The sequence below is a fragment of the Loxodonta africana genome, chromosome 3, assembly GCF_030014295.1.
Source record: "Loxodonta africana isolate mLoxAfr1 chromosome 3, mLoxAfr1.hap2, whole genome shotgun sequence".
Lineage (NCBI taxonomy): Eukaryota > Metazoa > Chordata > Mammalia > Proboscidea > Elephantidae > Loxodonta > Loxodonta africana.
The window spans coordinates 21,819,117-21,837,584 of NC_087344.1; the positions used below are offsets into that span (position 1 = coordinate 21,819,117).

General features: G+C 38.8%; 1 protein-coding gene and 1 pseudogene across 1 annotated transcript; both read left to right on the plus strand.

Annotated features, from left to right (window-relative positions):
- The first annotated feature begins 8,615 nt into the window (after positions 1-8,615).
- On the plus strand, positions 8,616-10,286 carry LOC100662210 (olfactory receptor 7D4-like). The gene has a single exon (XM_023551932.2). It carries the CDS (start codon positions 9,198-9,200, stop codon positions 10,134-10,136), a length of 939 nt encoding a protein of 312 aa, XP_023407700.2. The 5' UTR covers positions 8,616-9,197; the 3' UTR covers positions 10,137-10,286.
- A 7,178-nt stretch (positions 10,287-17,464) lies between these two features.
- On the plus strand, positions 17,465-17,946 carry LOC135230528 (olfactory receptor 7G3-like; annotated as a pseudogene).
- Positions 17,947-18,468: the final 522 nt, after the last annotated feature.

Here is an 18,468-nt window from a genome sequence, read left to right on the forward strand (position 1 = left end):
TATCTGGCTGTTCTGTCCAGTGTTCCAGTCTTGGGTTGGTATCCGATATTGTCGATTTTCTAACCAGAGAACTCTCTTTAGTATTTCTTGTAGTTTTGGTATTGTTTTTACAAATTCCTTAAACTTCTGTTTATCTGGAAATGTCCTAATTTCACCTTCATATTTGAGATACAGTTTTGCTGGATGTATGATTCTTGGCTGGCAATTTTTTTTCCTTCAGTGCTTTACATAAGTCATCCCATTGCCTTCTTGCCTGCATGGTTTCTGCCAAGTAGTCCGAGTTTGTTCTTATTGACTCTTCTTTGTAGGTGACTTTTTGTTTATCCCTAGCTGCTCTTAAAATTCTCTCTTTATCTTTGGTTTTGGCACGCTTGATTATAATCTATCTTGATGACTTTCTCTTAAGATCTACCTTATGTGAAGTTCGATGAGCACTTGGATAGATATCTCCTCATCTTTCATGATATCAGGGAAGTTTTCTGCCAACAAATCTTCAACAATTCTCTCTGGATTTTCTGTTATCCCTTCCTGTTCTGCTTCTCCAATTACTTTTAGGTTCTTTCTGTTGATAGAGTCCCACATGATCCTCAGAGTTTCTTCATTTTTTAAAATTCTTTTATCTGATTTTTCTTCAAATATATTGATGCCAAGTGTTTTATCTTCAATCTCACTAATTCTGCCTTCCATTTCCTAAATTCTGCTCCTCTGACTTCCTATTGAGTTTTCTAATTCTGTAATTTTATTGTTAATGTTCAGAAGTTTTCATTCCTGTCTCTCCATGGATTCTTGAGGCCTATGAAATTTTTCATTACGTTCTTGAATAACCTTTTTAATGTCTTCAACTGCATCATCTGTGTGTTCCTTGGCTTATTCTGTGTTTGCCTGATCTCCTTCGTGATCTTTTGAAGAGCTCGGTATGTTAATCTTTTGTATTCTATATCTGGTAATTCCAGGAATACACCTTCATCTGGAAGATTCTTTGATTTTTTGTTTTGAGAGCTTGTTGAATTGATCATGGTCTGCTTCTTTATGTGATTTGATACTGACAGTTGTCTCTGAGCCATCTATAAGTTATTGTATTAATTTATTTTGTTTACCATATCCTAGCTTCTTGTTTTGTTTTGTTTTGATATGCCCAAATAGGCTGCTTGAGTGAGCTAGCTTGATTATTTACGTCTTTGATGCTCTAATGTCCTGTTACCAGATGGCTAGAGCTGTTGGCAGGTATATGACCTAGGAATCCATTCACTTTTCTTGTATGGATTCAGCTCAGGTGTCCAAGTAGTTGTTCATCAAGTATGTGGTACAGGCTCTGTCCTACAGTATTGGGGGGGGTGGTTGGTGTAGGCACAGGTATCTGGTTACAGCTGGGGTCATGCTCTGAACAAGACAGGGGGCTGACAACCATCCTCCAAGTGTCTGTGAGGAAAGCATGTCCCTGTTCCCTAGAGCGCACAGCTGGATGTTTTCTGCAGCCAGACCAGGGGCAATGAATCCTTTTGGTTGTAAGGACCGGGAGGCACCATTTATCCTCGGACCCCTGTTGCAGGTGCCTTGGTGATGTGGGTGGAGCCACCAGTCCTCAGCCCCCTGATGTGGGTAGGTGAGGGTCCTGTTTAATAGGCAAAGCAGTGTCAGACATCAAAAACCCACCTCTCCACTGCACATCTGAAATAGTTGAAGTCAGATCTCAAGCACATACACACCATTGCAGTCTGCCAACAAGCGTCTAATCTCCTGAAATGGGCCCACTTGGGTCCATACAGGGGTGAAAGGTGTTCAAATTCTGCGGACCATTTGTGCCTGTACATGAGCTGTTTCTGTCATGAGCTCCCCAGCTTAGTAGAGCTGTCAGATTATCTTTTCCACCAGTTGTGAATTTATTCCTTCTCCAAGGTCAGGAGAATGGCTCAAAGAGTGCAGGAGGACCTATCTCAGGCCCAGGGAAATTGACAACCACTAAAACCACCTTGGAGGCTGGGGACACAGTAAAATAAACACAAGCACTTAGCTTTTTCCTAGAGCACTGTTCTTCTCTAGTTCTGGAGGGGTGAGTATACTGTGCAGTTTGCTGTCTCTCCCTGAGGAAACCAAGTCCTGAATGCTACCCCCAGCCCCACAATGATTGCTCCAGGGGATTGTGCCTGAGGGGCGCTGATTCCTGGCAAGTCAGGCCTAGAAATTCCTCGCCCCTTCCTAACTGTCTCTCCCTTCTCCTGCCGCTCAGTCTGATTTCCTAACTTAGCTTGTCATATATATATATATAATCATTTCACTTGTTTTTTCAGGTCTTTGTTGTACAAGGGATCACCGGAAGTGTCTGACTACTCTGCCATCTTGGCCCCTCCTCTCTCTCCATTACTGAGAGTGGTGTTTTGAAGTTCCCAACTATTATCATGGAATTGTCTATTTCTCATTTCAGTTGTGTCAATGTTTGCTTCAGATATTTTGGGGATCTTTTGGTAGGTGCAGGTATGTTTATAATTGTTATATATCCTTGATAATTGACATTTTTGTCATTATATAATCCTTTCTTTGTCTTTCATCAGGTTTTGTAAATAGGTTAAATCTCCAATAAAAACACAGGGATAGGCAGAATGGATAAAAGAAAACAAACAAACAAACAAACAAAACTTCATACGAAAACCTGATGCAACATCATGCTGTAAATGGCACTTACTTTGGATTTAAGAACCCAAATAAGTTGAATAAATGCTCTATGTAAATTGTGACCAAAAGAGAGATGTAGCTGCTATACTAACATAAGAAAAAATAGACTGTAAATCAAAACCTGTTACATGAGACAAAGAAGGACATTAAATAATGGTAAAAGGGCCAATTCACTAAGAAAATATAACAATTATAAATATATATGTACCTAGGGGTTGAACAAAAAACTACCAAAATATATGAAGCAAATATTGACAGACTTGAAGTGAAAAATGGAAAATTCTTCAATAATAGTTGAAGACTTCAATACACGACTTTCAATAATAATTAGAACATCTAGACAAAAAAAAAAAAATAAGGAAATAGAGAACTTGACAATATTATAAGGCAACTATACCTAAAAGGTATTTACAGAAAATGCCATTCTTGCCCTTGCCTTATGGAAAAAAATTAAGGGGGAAATAAATGTTACAGGATAAATATCTATGAGCTTATAGACTCAACAGCAAAGTGGGAACCTGGCTTGTAAAAATGAACAAAGTCAAAGGAACCTGGGCAATGAGACATCATTCTAGGCAGTCTCACATAACCTTGATGCTTCTGTAGTTAATTTCAGGCTGTACCATAGGGTTGTCCCATGATATTTGTTCAACAGTTCTATGGTGAAAGGTAACAAGATGGTATAAAAGGGAACAAGTTGTTATAAAAAGGAATAACAGAAATTCATAATTGAACAACCATATCCAAACAACCTAATAAAGCTTGGGCAAAGCATGTGAATAGATATTTCTTTAAAAGTGATATACGAAGGGCCAGGAGCCACATGACAGATGCTAAACATCATTAGTCATTAAGGAAATTCAAATCAAACCACATTGAGATACCACTTCATTTCTATGAGGCTGACTTTAATAATAACAACACAGAGAAAATAACAATGTTGGTGAGAATGTGGAGATATTTCTGCTGGGAATGTAAAGTGGAAGAAGAACCCTCCCTTGAGGAATTAAGACCTACAGACCTGAAGAGGCCAGAGATGAGGAAGCCTGAAGCACAAGCTCCCCAATTAGTTCACTGAGAGTGATGTTACGTTAGGTCATTTATACGTCCACATCTTGATTTCTAGATCCAGGTATTCTACATGTTGGGAGTACAGAACATTATGATTGTCATTGATTTACAGCATAGGATAAACCAAACCCAAACCCGTTGCCATCGAGTCAATTCCAACTTATAGGTAGAACTGTCCCGTAGGGCTTCCAAGGCTGTAATCTTTACAGAAGCTGACTACCACATGTTTCTCCTACAGAGTGGCTGGTGGGTTCTAATCACCAACCTTTTGGTTAGCAGCTGAGCTCTTAACCACTGTGCCACCAGGGCTCCTTCAATGTATACTGCATCCTGCAAATTATGTAGCCATAACTGCCTCTGTTTTCAAATGTTGCACTATATATAATGAATCCCTTTGAAATTAGTCATCTTCCTATATCTTCCACTAATTAAAAAAATGAAATTATCCCATACTTCCTATTCACTTTAGGGTATATTTTATCTCTCTTCCATTTCCTGACAAACTTTTGTACAATAGGTCTACACCTACCACCTACATTTCCTCAGTACTCAATCACTCTTCAAACACCTTACCTGAATTATTTCTGTCCCTACCCCTTTGTTTAGAGAGCCAAGAAATGAATGGAGTCCTGTCTGAAATCAACAAAGTCTTCCATGCACTAAGCATATGTCAAGGAATATTTTTCAGTCCTTATCTTATTAGTTCTTTAACAACATTAAAACTATTGACCAGTTTGCTTTTCTTCAGACAGGACCTCTTTGTCTCCATAACCTTGAGGACACCAAGTGACCCATAAAAACTCAAATATTTTCTAAGCAAATACTTCCCAGAGAAGGATTTCATTCTAAGACAGATGGTTCCTAGGTTTGGTTCCTTGTAGAAGTTAAGCTTTCCTCAGGGGACAGCTTGTAACTTTAAAATCAAACTAAAGCTAGAAGAATTTCTCCTTGAAGGAAATAAATCCACCTCACCCTCCCACCCCTACTCCCATAGCTACAAAGAGACAAAATTGGCAGAAAATTTTCTACTTTATCTTCTTATTACCCAAGGGAACTGAATTGTTTAGAGAGAGAAAAGACAATAGAACAATTTATTTAATGAAGAGCTCTGAGATTTGACCCTTGAGGCTCTGGAAACTTTAAACATGTCCTCATTGCCTCACCCTGTAAATATTTAATCCTAGCCTTGGTGAAAACTAAATTGGGCTTCACAGAGACAGGCCATGGAGAGGGGAAACAGCTTCAGCAGTACCATCAGAAAGAGTGGACTCCCGGTACTTTGAAACTACTTTAGTTTCCATTGCAGCCAGTCTTTTTCAGACCTCATTCTGTTTTTTTTTTGTTTTTGTTTTTGTCTTCCTGAAATCTAGAGCCTCTCTCCAAGGAAGAGAGTTGGAAATGGCCATTTCTTAAATGTGTAATTTTCCAGAGAACGTCTGACTCAACCAGTTTTGACATTTTATCTTGTCTCTCTCACCAAACATTGCTTCTTCACACTCTTTTATAATTTGTAGATTGCTCTCAGATTTCCTATATCCAGGAATTTATCCATTACCTCCTGGATGAACATGTGTTATACGGGAAGTATTATCTGTCTTGTTCCTAATGCCTGACAGGGTTTTTGTACATATTTCCCTAACTATTTTTTTTCTCCAAACGAAAAGCTCTTAGTTTCTAAATATTTCTTACTGATAGTGCTTAAAAGTTCTATTTTTTATGCTATTTCTCCTTACTGTTTATGATATCATCTAAAAATGTTATAATTATTTCTAAGGTTTTAGTACTCAGGCCCATTTCCTTTTCTCACCTTAAATGTTCAGGAGAATGGCTAAAGTGGGATTAATTGCCTTGACTTATTCATGAGTTTAGCACAGATATTTTACTATTTTAATGTAGCTTATCCTGTTAGCTGTGGATTTAAAACAGCCATTCTGTATATGGTTAAGGCAATGGCAGGCAAACAAAGTCACACCCTCTGACTCACAAGTAAACATAAAATTACCCACATCGGAGGCAGGTTAAGGAATAGTAGTGGATGTTTTATTTGTAGGCCTCACAAGCTCTGTCCTTCTGAGCCCTCAGTCTCTGCTCTCCATCTCACTGGCCTCTGCAACCTCTTCCACTACCAAGCTCAGTGCCGGACAGGGAACCAAGCCTTCTGTTTGCTCAGTCCATCGTGCTTGTCTCTTCCCTACTTCCTCTGAAAGATGATTAACTATTCTACTTCTTCAGTTCAAATAATCCTATTTCAGAGAAGCCTTTCCTACTCATCTGCCCAGACTAAATAATATATCCTCAATGATTTTTTTTTCCCTTTCAAATTAATTTTCATTCTTTATGCATGGACAAAACCAACTATTTTTCTTTTATGTAAAAAGGAAATATTTATTTTCAAACATAATTTTGACTTTTAATTTTCTTTTTTTTTTCATACTTTAGATGAAGGTTTAGAGAACAAACTAGCTTCTCATTTAACAATTAGTACACTTGTTTTGTGACGTTGGTTGCCAACCCCAGGACATGGCAACACTCTTCCCTTCTGAACCTTGGGTTCCCTATTACCAGCTTTCCTGTTCCCTCCTGCCTTCTCATCCTTGCCCCTTTTCTCCTTTTGTTTTACAGGCCTGTCTAATCTTTGGCTGAAGGGAGAACCTCACGAATAACTTTATTACTGAGCTAGAAGGGTATCCAGGAGTAATTTCCTTAGCATGATTTGCTCTATAGTAGCTTTTAATAATTTTAATCTATTCTATCCATTGTATTCCTTGTAATTAACTCCTCTGATTTTAATACAACAAATCCTCATGCAAGAGCATGTGCACATGAGCACACACATGTCTTTTATTTGATTATAATGGTCATATGACTTTATTTCTTCCTCTTATTTACAGAATCCACATGGCCTTTCCTCTTCTTGAAAGAATCCATCTGGCAGCTGATTTCTGAAATAGGGAGCCATAGGGATCTTCTCTAATTGGAAGAGCTGCGTTGAGATTAAAAGAGGTAACAGACCTATTGTGTTTGTAGTCATCACAATTCCATCCTTGCTTGTTGGATGGCCCAGTATAAAGGGAATATTGATAAATGATAGACATGCAAGACAGATTTATTGTGATGACAAAAACAGAAGCTCACAATCACCAAGTAGGTATAGTACATTCCAGGAACCACACTAGAAAAATGACATGCATCATCTCATTTAATTCACTCATCAGTTTCATTATGTTGTTTTTGTTGTTGGGTGCCATCACGTCAGTTCTGACTCATAGAGACCCTATGCACAACAGAACGAAACATTGCCTGGTCCTGTGCCATCCTTACAATCCTTGGTATGTTTGAGTTCACTGTTGCAGCCACTGTGTCAATCCACCTCATTGAGGGTCTTCCTCTTTTCTGCTGACCCTGCACTTCATCAAGCATAATGTCCTTCCCCAGGGACTGATCACTCCTGACAACATGTCCAAAATGTGTAAGACGCAGTCTCACCATCCTTGCTTCTAAGGAGCATTGTGGTTGTACTTCTTCCAAGACAGATTTGTTCCTTCTTTTGGCAGTCCATGGTATATTCAATATTCTTCACCAACACCACAATTCAGAGGTGTCAACTCTTCTTCGAACTTCCTTATTCACTGTCCAGCTTTCACATGCATATGATGCGATTGAAAATACCATGGCTTGGGTCAGGTGTACCTTAGTCTTCAAGGTGACATCTTTGCTTTTCGATACTTTAAAGGGATCCTTTGCAGCAGATTGCCCCAATACCATGCATCGTTTGATTTCTTGACTGCTACTTCCACGGGTGTTGACAGTGGATCCAAGTAAAATGAAATCCTTGACAACTTCAATCTTTTTCTCTGTTTGTCATGATGTTGCTCATTGGTCCATTTGTGAGGATTTTTGTTTTCTTTATGTTGAGGTGCAATCCATACTGAAGGCTATGGTCTTTGATCTTCGTTAGTAAGTGCCTCAAGTCTTTTTCACTTTCAGCAAGCAAGGTTGTATCATCTGCATAATGTAGGTTGTTAATGAGTCTTCCTCCAATCCTGATGCCCCATTCTTCTTCATGTAGTCCAGCTTCTCAGATTATTTGCTCAACAAACAGTTTGAATAGGTGTGGCAAAAGGATACAACCCTGATGTACGCCTTTCCTTTAAACCAGTCAGTGTCCCCTTGTTCTGTCCAAACAACTGCCTCTTGGTCTATGTAAAGGTTCTTCATGAGCACAATTAAGTGTTCTGGAATTCCCATTCTTTGCAATGTTATCCATAATTTGTTATGATCCACCCAGTCGAATGCCTTTGCATAGTCCATAAAACACAGGTAAACATCCTTCTGGTATTCTCTGTTTTCAACCAGGATCCATCTGACATCAGCAATGATATCCCTCATTATCATTATGTAGGGACTATTTATTATCCCTCATTCTCCCTCATTATGTAGGGACTATTTATTACTCCCACTGGAGAAGTGAGGTATCCGCAGCTAAGAGAGATTAAATAAATTTCCCATGGTAGGAAGTTGGAAAAGCCAATATTCTATCACAGGCAGTATGATTCAAACACTCATTTTTGTAATCACAGCTTTATACTGTAGCTTGGAAGAATAATATATCTAAAATAATTGTCATAAAGGGAAGAGATTAGTAATAACAATAATAATAACTATAGTGAATTGGGAGTCCTCGAGGTTCAATGGTTAAGCACTCAGATGTTAATCAAAAGATAGGTAGTCTGAACCCACCATCTGTTCCATGGGAGAAGGATGTGCCAATCTTCTTCTGTAAAGATTACAGCCTTAGAAATGCCATAGAGCAGTTCTACTGTGTCCGATAGTGCCACTACATATCCGAATCAACTCAGTGGCAATGAGTTTTTTTTTTTTTTTTTGGTGTTATTAATTGAGAAACTCCTGTTCACAGAGATGTTTCTACACTTCACAAAGAAGGTAACGGTAATAACCAGATTTTGAAACAAGAAAAAACTAAGGCACCAAGAGTTAACTGTCACGTTGAAAGGGTGTGCCAGGTCACATTTAAGACATGAATTTCAACTCAGATGACCTTTAATCACTAACATACAGCTACCAGAATGAAGGAGGTATGGGATTTATCAGGGAAAAGAACATACTTGGAAATTCACATGACATGTTTCCAATTAGCTTGGAAGGGTTATATCAAAGAAGAAATTGTTTTATGTGTATAGATTCAAATAGGAGAGTTATCCAAACAGTGGATAGAAGCTAAAAAGGGAGAGGTTTCTGCTAAGTTAAAGTGTCTGAATAATTATACACATTTAGAATGGAAAAGGGCTACCTGCAACTAACTGAAAGAGTCGCTGTCATTGGAAGGACTCTATGTCAAAACACAGGTGGTATTATAAATGCGATGACTAGTGGAGATGCCAGTTGGCAATTGATTCAATGTTGCTTTTACCTTCTCCAGCCTACACACTAGCTACATGGAAGCAGAAAACCAAACAAAAGTTTCAGAATTCCTTCTGCTGGGCCTCTCAGAGGATCCTGAACTTCAGCCCCTCTTCTTTGGACTCTTCCTGTCCATGTACCTGGTCACTGTGCTTGGGAACCTGTTCATCATTCTGGCTGTCAGCTCTGACCCCCGCCTGCACACCCCCATGTACTTCTTCCTCTCTAACCTGTCATTTATTGACATCTGTTTCATCACCACCACGGTCCCAAAGATGCTGGTGAACATTCAGACACAGAGCAAAGACATCTCCTACATAGGATGCCTCACTCAGGTGTATTTCTTCACGATTTTTGCTGGACTGGAAAATTTTCTCCTGACCATTATGGCCTATGACCGATTTGTGGCCATCTGTCACCCCCTGCACTACACACTCATCATGAATGCCCAGCTCTGTGTCTTGTTGGTTCTGATATCTTGGGTCATCATTTTCTGGGTTGCTCTGCTTCATATTCTACTGATAACAAGGCTGAAGTTCTGTATAGGCACTGAAATTCCACATTTCTTTTGTGAACTCTCTCAGATTATCAAATTGGCCTGCTCTGACACCCTCATCAATAACATCTTCTTGTATGTGTTGACTGCCCTGCTGAGTGTGTTTCCCTTCACAGGGATCCTCTTCTCTTACTCTCAGATTGTCTCCTCCTTAATGAGGGTGTCCTCTGCTGGGGCCAAGTATAAGGCATTTTCCACCTGTGGGTCTCACCTCTCTGTCGTCTCATTGTTCTATGGGATGGGCATTGGTGTCTACCTTAGTTCTGCTGTGACCCATTCTTCTCAGAAGAGCTCTATTGCCTCAGTGATATATACTGTGGTCACACCCATGTTGAACCCTTTCATCTACAGCCTAAGGAACAAGGATGTGAAGGGAGCCCTGGGAAAGCTCCTTTCTAGAGCAGCCTGTTGTCCATGATGGTAACTTGTCTCAGGGCTTAATGCATCCAGTTGTCTCCAAAGCAAATGCCCTGATTCTTTTTTCTTCCCCAAAAGACATGCGTCATTTCCTCTATTCCTAACCACCTATGACTTTCATTTTTATTTGTTATTGTACCATTTTTCCTTAACTCTTTCTTAGGAATTACTTTTGACTCTTTTTTCCTGTATGCTGTCCATAAAGTTCTTTGTTTGGTCAGCTTTCTTAGAGCCATTCCTGAAAATACCAACCTTAGATTTGCAGTATTTATCATCTCAAGTAGTGATACGGTTTAACCAAAGGTTAATCTCTCAAACATTGATGCTTTTCACCTTAATTTGTTTATGTGTTTTTCCCTGAAAGAAATAAAATTGAAATCATACTATAGTCATGACCAAGTGCTTGCCACATCTAGACTGTGCTTATTGCTTTACACATGATTCCATTTAACCATGGCAACATTTCTTTGATATATGATCTCACTTTCCCTATTTTTCAGAAGAAGAGTCTGAGACTGAAATGGATTCAAACCTGGCAACCTATCATTGAGTTCATATTCCTAAATTTACTATCAGTCCTAACAATGATGAGGTTTTCAAATTGAAGTGTGGGAATCTAGTTTGGGTAGATGAGTTTTCAGATGAGTCATAGTAATATGCTGTCTAGAATAATCTGAGATGTTGATTCACTCTTTGTGGTCCTTCCTTGCTTCTTTGCTTCCTTCCTTTGTTCTTTCTTCCAGTTTTTTTTTTTTACTTTCTCCCGTTCTTTATTTTATTTTACCTTTATGTCTCATTATTGCAGTTTTAAGATATACTCCCGAATGTTCTAAAACATGTAGTAATGAATATAATGGAATAAGGTTGTTCCTACACAGGTTTAATTGTCTTGGACTCTCTGGAGGTGTCCTCAGGAATTGCAGTTACACACTTGTGGAATGCATTCAGAATATCATTTTTTGAGGAGAAGAATATTGGTAGAATTGAGTCTGCCCAGTGAAAGATAGAGTAGTAAAAATGCTCCTCTCACATTCCTGGCATCCTCTCACCACCTCTATTGCAGACCAGTCTGACTGCCAGTGGACAGCACTGACTGGAACCTACTTTGACCAACATATGGTGGCAGAAGTAACTGGTGGCTATGGATCTCCAGGGGCAGCCTTCACTGAGAGTTGCAGGATATACCACCTTACCTGAAAACATTCTGAGTGTGGGTTTTGCACATTTTCCAAATTTTTCCCACAGGGTGAAAACTCTGCTCTCTCACTGTGGTAGCTGACTTAATACATACTTTATTGAATGTGTTTTCTTCCCTGTGTCTCTTCTCCTCTCTCTCATCTATATTCCTTACTCCTTCTATTAAATTGCTTGTACTTGAATAATTGGCTGAGTATCTGCTTCTATGGGAAGAAAAACTGAGACAGTTGATAAAGACAGAAAGGGGTATTAAGGGAATCATGAGAGGAACTAGGGACTTCGGGACCAAAACAAACCTAAAACAAGAAGGAAGAAATAATTTACTAAAAAATGATAATTTGTTAGTGAGAAAAGACTTGTTCTATATGGCTCCAATTCACCTTGATTCCATTAAGCTTAATCAAATATTTGTTTATTATCTGGTGTGTACAAATTGGAAAACCTGGAGCTATAGCCCCATTGCCTTCGAGTCACTTCTGAGTCACAGCAACCCTATAGGACAGAGTAGAACTGTCCCATAGTGTTTCCAAGGAGCTCTTAGTGGATTCAAACTGCCGACCTTTTGGTTAGCAAACATAGCTCTTAACCACTACACCTCCAAAACCAAAAGGCCGAACCCACTGTCATCGTTCTTCTTGGATTATTTGCTCAGGATGCACATTGCGTAAGTGTGGTGAAAGGATACAAACCTGACACATACCTTTCTTTATTTTTAATCATGCAGTATTCTTTTGTTCTGTTTGAAAGACTGCCTCTTTATCTATGCACAGATTCTACAAGAGCACAATTAAGTGTTCCGAAATTCCCATCCTTTGCAATGTTACCCAAAATTTGTTATGATCCACACAGCCAAACGCCTTTGCATAGTCAGTGAAACACAGGTAAACATCTTTCTGGTATTCTCTGTTTCAGTCAACATCCATCTGACATCTGCAATGACATCCCTGATTCCGTGGCCTCTTCTAAATCCGGCTGGAATTTCTGACAGTTCCCTGTCGATGTACTGCTGCAACCACTTTTAAATGATTTTCAGCATAATTTTATGTGTGTGTGATATTAGTGATGAAAACTGTACGATAATTTCTGCAATTGGTCAAATCACTTTTCTTGGGACTAGGCATAAATATGGATCTCTTCCACTTGGTTGGCCAGGTAGCTATCTTCCAAATTTCTTGATATAGATGAGTGAGAAATGCTAGCATTGAATCCTTTTGTTGAAACATCTCAGTTGGTATTCCATCAATACCTGGAGCCTTGTTTGTCACCAATGCCTTCAGTGCAGCTTGGACTTCTGCCTTCAGTACCATTGGCCCTTGATCATATGCTACCTCCTGAAATGAGTGGGCATTGACCAATTCTTTTTTGTATAATGTCTCTGTGTATTTCTTCCATTTTTTATGTTTCCTGCTTTGTTCAGCATTTTTCCTGTAGAATTCTTCACCATTACAACTCAAGTCTTGAGTGTTTTCTTCAGCTCTTTCAGCTTGAGAAATGCCAAGCGTGTTCTTCTCTTGTGGTTTTTTTACTCCAGGTCTTTGCACATGTGATTACAATACTTTGTCTTCTGGAGCTGCCCTTTGAAACCTTTTGTTCAGCTCTTTACTTCAACTTTTCTTCTGTTGGCTTTAGCTACTTGATGTTCAAAAGCAAGCTTCAGAGTCTCTTCTGACATCCATTTTGGTCTTTTCTTTCTCTCCTATCTTTTTAATGACTTCTTGCTTTCTTCATGTATGATGTCCTTGATGTCATTCCACAACTCGTCTGATGTTCAGTCATTAGCATTTAATGTGTGAAGTCTATTCTCGAGTTTGTCTTTTAATTTAGTTGGTATGTACTCAAGGTTGTATTCTAATTTTCTTCAGTTTCAACTCGAACTTGCTTATTAGCAATTGTTGGTCTGTTTGCTGTCGGTGCCTGGCCTTGTTCTGACTCGTGATGTTGAATGTTTCCATCATCTCTTTCCAGAGATGTAGTCTATTTGATTCCTGTGTGTTACATCCAGCCAGGGTCATGTGTATAGTTGCCTTTTATGTAGTTGAAAAAAAGTATTTGCAATGAAGTCGTTGGTCTTGCATAATTCTATCATGAGATCTCTGGCATTTTTTCTATCGCCAAAGCCGTGTTTTCCAACTACCAGCCCTTCTTCTTTGTTTCCAACTTTCGTTCCGATCACCAGAAATTATCAATGCATCTTGATTGCACGTTAAATCAGTTTCAAACTGCAGAAGGTGGTAAAAGTCTTCAATGTCTTCATCTTTGGCCTTAGTGTTTGGTGCATAAATTTGAATAATAGATTAACTGGTCTTCCTTGTAGTTGTATGGATATTGTCCTATCACTGACAGCACCATACTTCAGGATAGATCTCAAAATGTTCTTTTTGATGATGAATGCACCACATTCCTCTTCAAGTTGTCATTCCCTGCATAGTAGACCATGTGATTGTCTGATTCAAAATGGCCAATACCAGTCCATTTCAGCTTATTAATGTCTAGGATATTGATGGTTAAGCATTTCATTTAATTTTTGATGGCTTTCAAATTTCCTAGATTCATACTTCATACATTCCTCATTCTGATTATTAATGGATGTTTGCAGCTATTTCTTTTCATTTTAAGTTTTATCACATCAGAAATGAAGGTTCCAAAAGCTTGACTCCATATATGCCATTTAGGTTAACTCTACTTTGAGGAGGCAGCTTTTCTATTCACCTTTTTAGTGCCTTCCAATCTGAGGGGTTCATGTGCTGGCAGTATTATCAGACAATATTCCCCTGCAATTCATAAAGTTTCATTAATTTCTTTCAGAAGTAGACTGCCAGCTCATTCTTCCCATTTTGTCTTAGTCTGGAAAGTCAGCTGAAACCTGTCCACCATGGTATTTAAGTACTAGTGGCATAGCTTCCAGCACCATGGCAACAGGCAACACCCCACAAAGTGACAGATGCATGCGTATCCCTAATGGTAATTAAAGGAGCTCCAGTGGTGCAATGGTTTGGTGTTCATCTGCTAACCTTAAGGTTTTTGGTTCAAACTTACCTAGTGGCTCTGAGGTAGAAAGAGAGCACAATCTGTACCTGGAAATATTACAGCCTAAAAAGCCCTACGGAACAGTTCTACTCTGTCACATGAGGTAGCTATGAATCATTATCAACTTGATGGCACCTAAACTGGTGGTGTAGTGGTTAAGAGCTACAGCTGCCAACAAGAAGGTCAGCAGTTCGAGTCCACCAGGCACTCCTTGGAAACTCTGTGGGGCAGTTCTACTCTGTCCTATAGGGTTGTTATAAGTCAGAATCGACTGTATGGCAATGGGTTTGGTTTTGGTTTTTTATCTGATATATGGTTCTCAAAGAAATTTTCCCCATCTGTATTTTATCTCTTCACTTTGTTAATGAAGTCCTTTGATGTACAGAGGTTTTTAATTTTGATGAGATCTCATTCACCTATTTTGCATGTTGTTGGTCATGCTTTTGGTGTCATATCTAAGAATCTGTTGTTGAAGACTAGGTCCTGAAGCATTATTCCCATGTGTTTTTCTAAGAATTTTATGTTTTTTGTCTAATGTTTAAGTCTTGCATTCATTTTGAGTTAGTTTTCCTACACTGTGTAAGGCATGGGTCTAGCTTCATTCTTTGGCATGTGGAAATCCAGTTGTCCCAGTACCATTTATTAAAGAGGCTATTCTTTCCCCATTTGATGGATTTAGTAACTTTCTCAAAGATTAATCAACCACAGATGTGCGTGCTTACCTCTGGGCTCAATTCTATTCCATTGGTCTATATGTCTGTCATTATACCAGTACCAGAAAACCTAGTGGCCTAGTGGTGAAGAGCTATAGCAGATAACCAAAAGGTTGGCAGTTTGAATTCACCAGTTGCTCCTTGGAAACTCTGTGGGGCTGTCCTACTCTGTCCTATAGGATCGCTATGAGTCGAAATTGACTCGACAGCAATGGGTTATACTTATACCAGACTGTTTTTTTATTACTGTAGCTTTAAAATAGCTTTTGAGATTGGGAAGCATGAGTCCTCCTAATCTGTTCTTCTTTTCAATATTGCTTTGGCTATTCTGGGCCCTTTGCAGTTTTACACAAATTTGAGAATTGGCTTTTCCATTTCTACAAAGAAAGGTGTTGGAATTTTGATGGGTATTACGTTGAATCTATAGATTCCTTTGGGTAGTATTGACATCTTGACAATATTAAGTCTTCCAAGATTAATTAAGTCATGCAAGAGCATGGACTGTCCTTCTGTTTATTTGAATGATCTTTAACTTCTTTCAGTAATGTTTATAGTTTTCAGTGTACAAACCTTTCGGCTCTACAGTTAAATTTTTTCTTAGGTATTATATTCTTTTAGATGCTATTATAAATAGAATTGTTTATTTCCTTTCAGATTGTTCCTTGTGTATAAAAACATAAACTGATTTTTCTGTGTTGACCTCATATCCTGCCACTTTGCTAAATTCATTTATTATGGATTCTTTGGGGTACAAAAGGTCCTGGTTACAGATGTCCAATTTGTGAACAACTTGTACTTGCCCTTTAATGTTATGTAAATTTGCCTTCACTTTGAAATGATTTAACTGACCTCTGCTGGCAACAAACTCTTCATCACAATCACCTCTGCTTGTTGCAAGTCCAGTTTTTAAATCACAGAAAAGGCTTCCAGCCTTTTCTTCCACTAAAAAAAAAAAGTAGGGCTAAATAAGTACTGTACGTACCTGTTCTCACTTAACTACAAATTAGACTTAAAGACACACTTAGGAACTCATCGCATTTATAACCCTGGGATTATCTGTATTTTATATGTAGAAAAGCTAGCTGCAAAAAGTAATAGCTTTACTTCTTCCATCCCAATTTGGATGCCGTTTGTTTCTTTTTTTCTTGACTAATTGCTCCAGTTAGAACATATTGACTAGCAATGGTAAAAGCGGGAGTTGGATTTTGTTAAAAGCGTTTTCTGCCTTGAGTGAGATGATTATGTGGTTCTTTACCTTTGTTCTCTTGCTGTGGTGTATTGCACTGGCTGATTTTCTAATATTGAAATCACTTTACATTCCTGGGATAAATTCCACTTGATCATGGTGTATAATCCTTTTATTATGCTTATGGTTCAGCTTGTTAGTATTTTCTTGGGGATTTTTATATCTTTATTTGTCATAGATATGGGTCTGTTATTTTCTTTTCTTGTGGAGTTTTGGCTGGTAATGGTACCAGGGTGATGCTAGCCTCATAGAATGAATTAGGGAGAGTTCTCTCCTCTTTATTTTTTTTGGAAACAAGAAGAATTGGCACCACTTGTTCTGTAAATGTTTGGTAGAATTCCCCAGTGAAGCTGTCTGGTCCTAGACTTCTTTGTGTTCAGAGGTTTTTGATATTGCCTTCATCTTCACTTGTTATGTGTCTGTTGAAGTCTTGTATTTTTTTTAGAGTTAATTATTTTACTGCCTTTAGGAGTTTGTCATCTGTAAATGTCTTTGATCCTCTAACACTCTTCAACATTCTTCAGCTGAGTGTCTCAAAAGTGGATTTGTGTAGAAAAGGGTGAATAGCACAGACACCAATGCTGTGCTATTCACATTTCTCAATGTTGTAGGAAGAATAGTTTTACCACAATTGAGAAATGTTGCTGAGGGGAGTGTATGGTCTTAAGTGTGAATGCTTTACTTGTGAATTTTCTAAATTCAAAATACAGAGAGAGGGCTGGGTGCCTATCTTCTTGCTTCCTTTTACCAATGTTTCTTTACTTTCCTAAAGGTGTATCTGCAACATGGATCCTCAGAATCTAATACATATATCTGAATTCTCACTCTTGGGCCTGTCAGAGGATCCAGAACTATAGCCCCTCCTTTTTGAAATGTTCTTGTCCGTGTACCTGCTCACCGTCCTTGGGAACCTCCTCATTATCCTGGCTGTAAGCTCTGATTTCCACCTCCACACCCCGTGTACTTCTTCCTTTCCAACCAGTCCTTGGCTGACGTTAGTTTCACCTCTGCCACAATCCCAAAGATGCTTGTGGATTTCCACACATGCCACAGCATCATCTTCTATGTAATTTCCTGATTCAGTTATCTTTTATTAGGTTTTTTTTTTTTTTTTTTTGATATATGGACAATCTGTTCCTGATGGTGATGGCCTGTGATCAGTTTGTGGCCATCTGTCTCCCACTTCACTACCAGTCATCATGAACCCCAAACTCTGTGGCTTGATAATTTTAGTGTCTTTTTTTCTCAGCCTTTTGGACTCCCAGATGCACTTCTTGAAGGTTTCATAACTCACCTTCTGCACAGAAGTGGAAATTCCTCATTTCTTCTGTGACCTTTCTTAACTCATCAACCTTGCCTGTTCTAATACCACCACCCAAATCATACTAGTGTATTTTATTGGTGCAACCTTTGCAGGTGTTCCAGTCTCAGCGATCATTTTCTCTTATACTTGAATTGTTTCCTCCATTCTGAGGGTTCCTTCATCATGTAGGAAGTATAAACCCTTTTCCATCTGTTGCTTTCACCTGTCAGTGGTTTGCTTATTTTATGGAACAGATATCGGAGTATACGTGAGTTCATTTGTCTCAGCTTCACTCAGGAGTGATGCAGCAGCCACAGCGATTTAGGCCGTAGTCACCCCTACGTTGAACACTTTCATCTACAGACTGAGAAATAGGGATGTCAAGAGGACCCTGCAGAGCCTCCTCAGCAGACCAGTATAATGTCACTACCTGTGCCTTTTTTTTTTTTTTTTGGCCTATGGATTAGAATAGGCAGAAAACCAAATGCATGGAGCTGGAAAGTATGCTCCTTTCATCACAGAATTTTTGTAACTCTCATTTCCCTTGATGTTTCGTGTTGGAATATTGTTTATCTGGCCCATTCTTTGAGGAACTGGGGGGATGTTCTGGAATCTGTGGTACCTCATAATCTATGCCCATTTGAGTCCTATAATGCCTATGGAATCTTCTGTATTTGTTATCTATGATACAGGAATCCTGGTGAATTGTACAACTTTCTTTAAATAAAAAATGCAACCCACCACCCTTTCCACAGTTCACGGCTATTGTCCGCACAACTTGTATATCTATCTTATCTATTTATGCAGTTTAAGTGTAATAATGTTTGTTGTTAGTCCACTATCTCAG

Excerpts from the sequence above, each read along its gene's own strand:
- LOC100662210 (XM_023551932.2), top strand. The coding sequence starts at position 9,198 with ATGGAAGCAGAAAACCAAACAAAAGTTTCAGAATTCCTTCTGCTGGGC.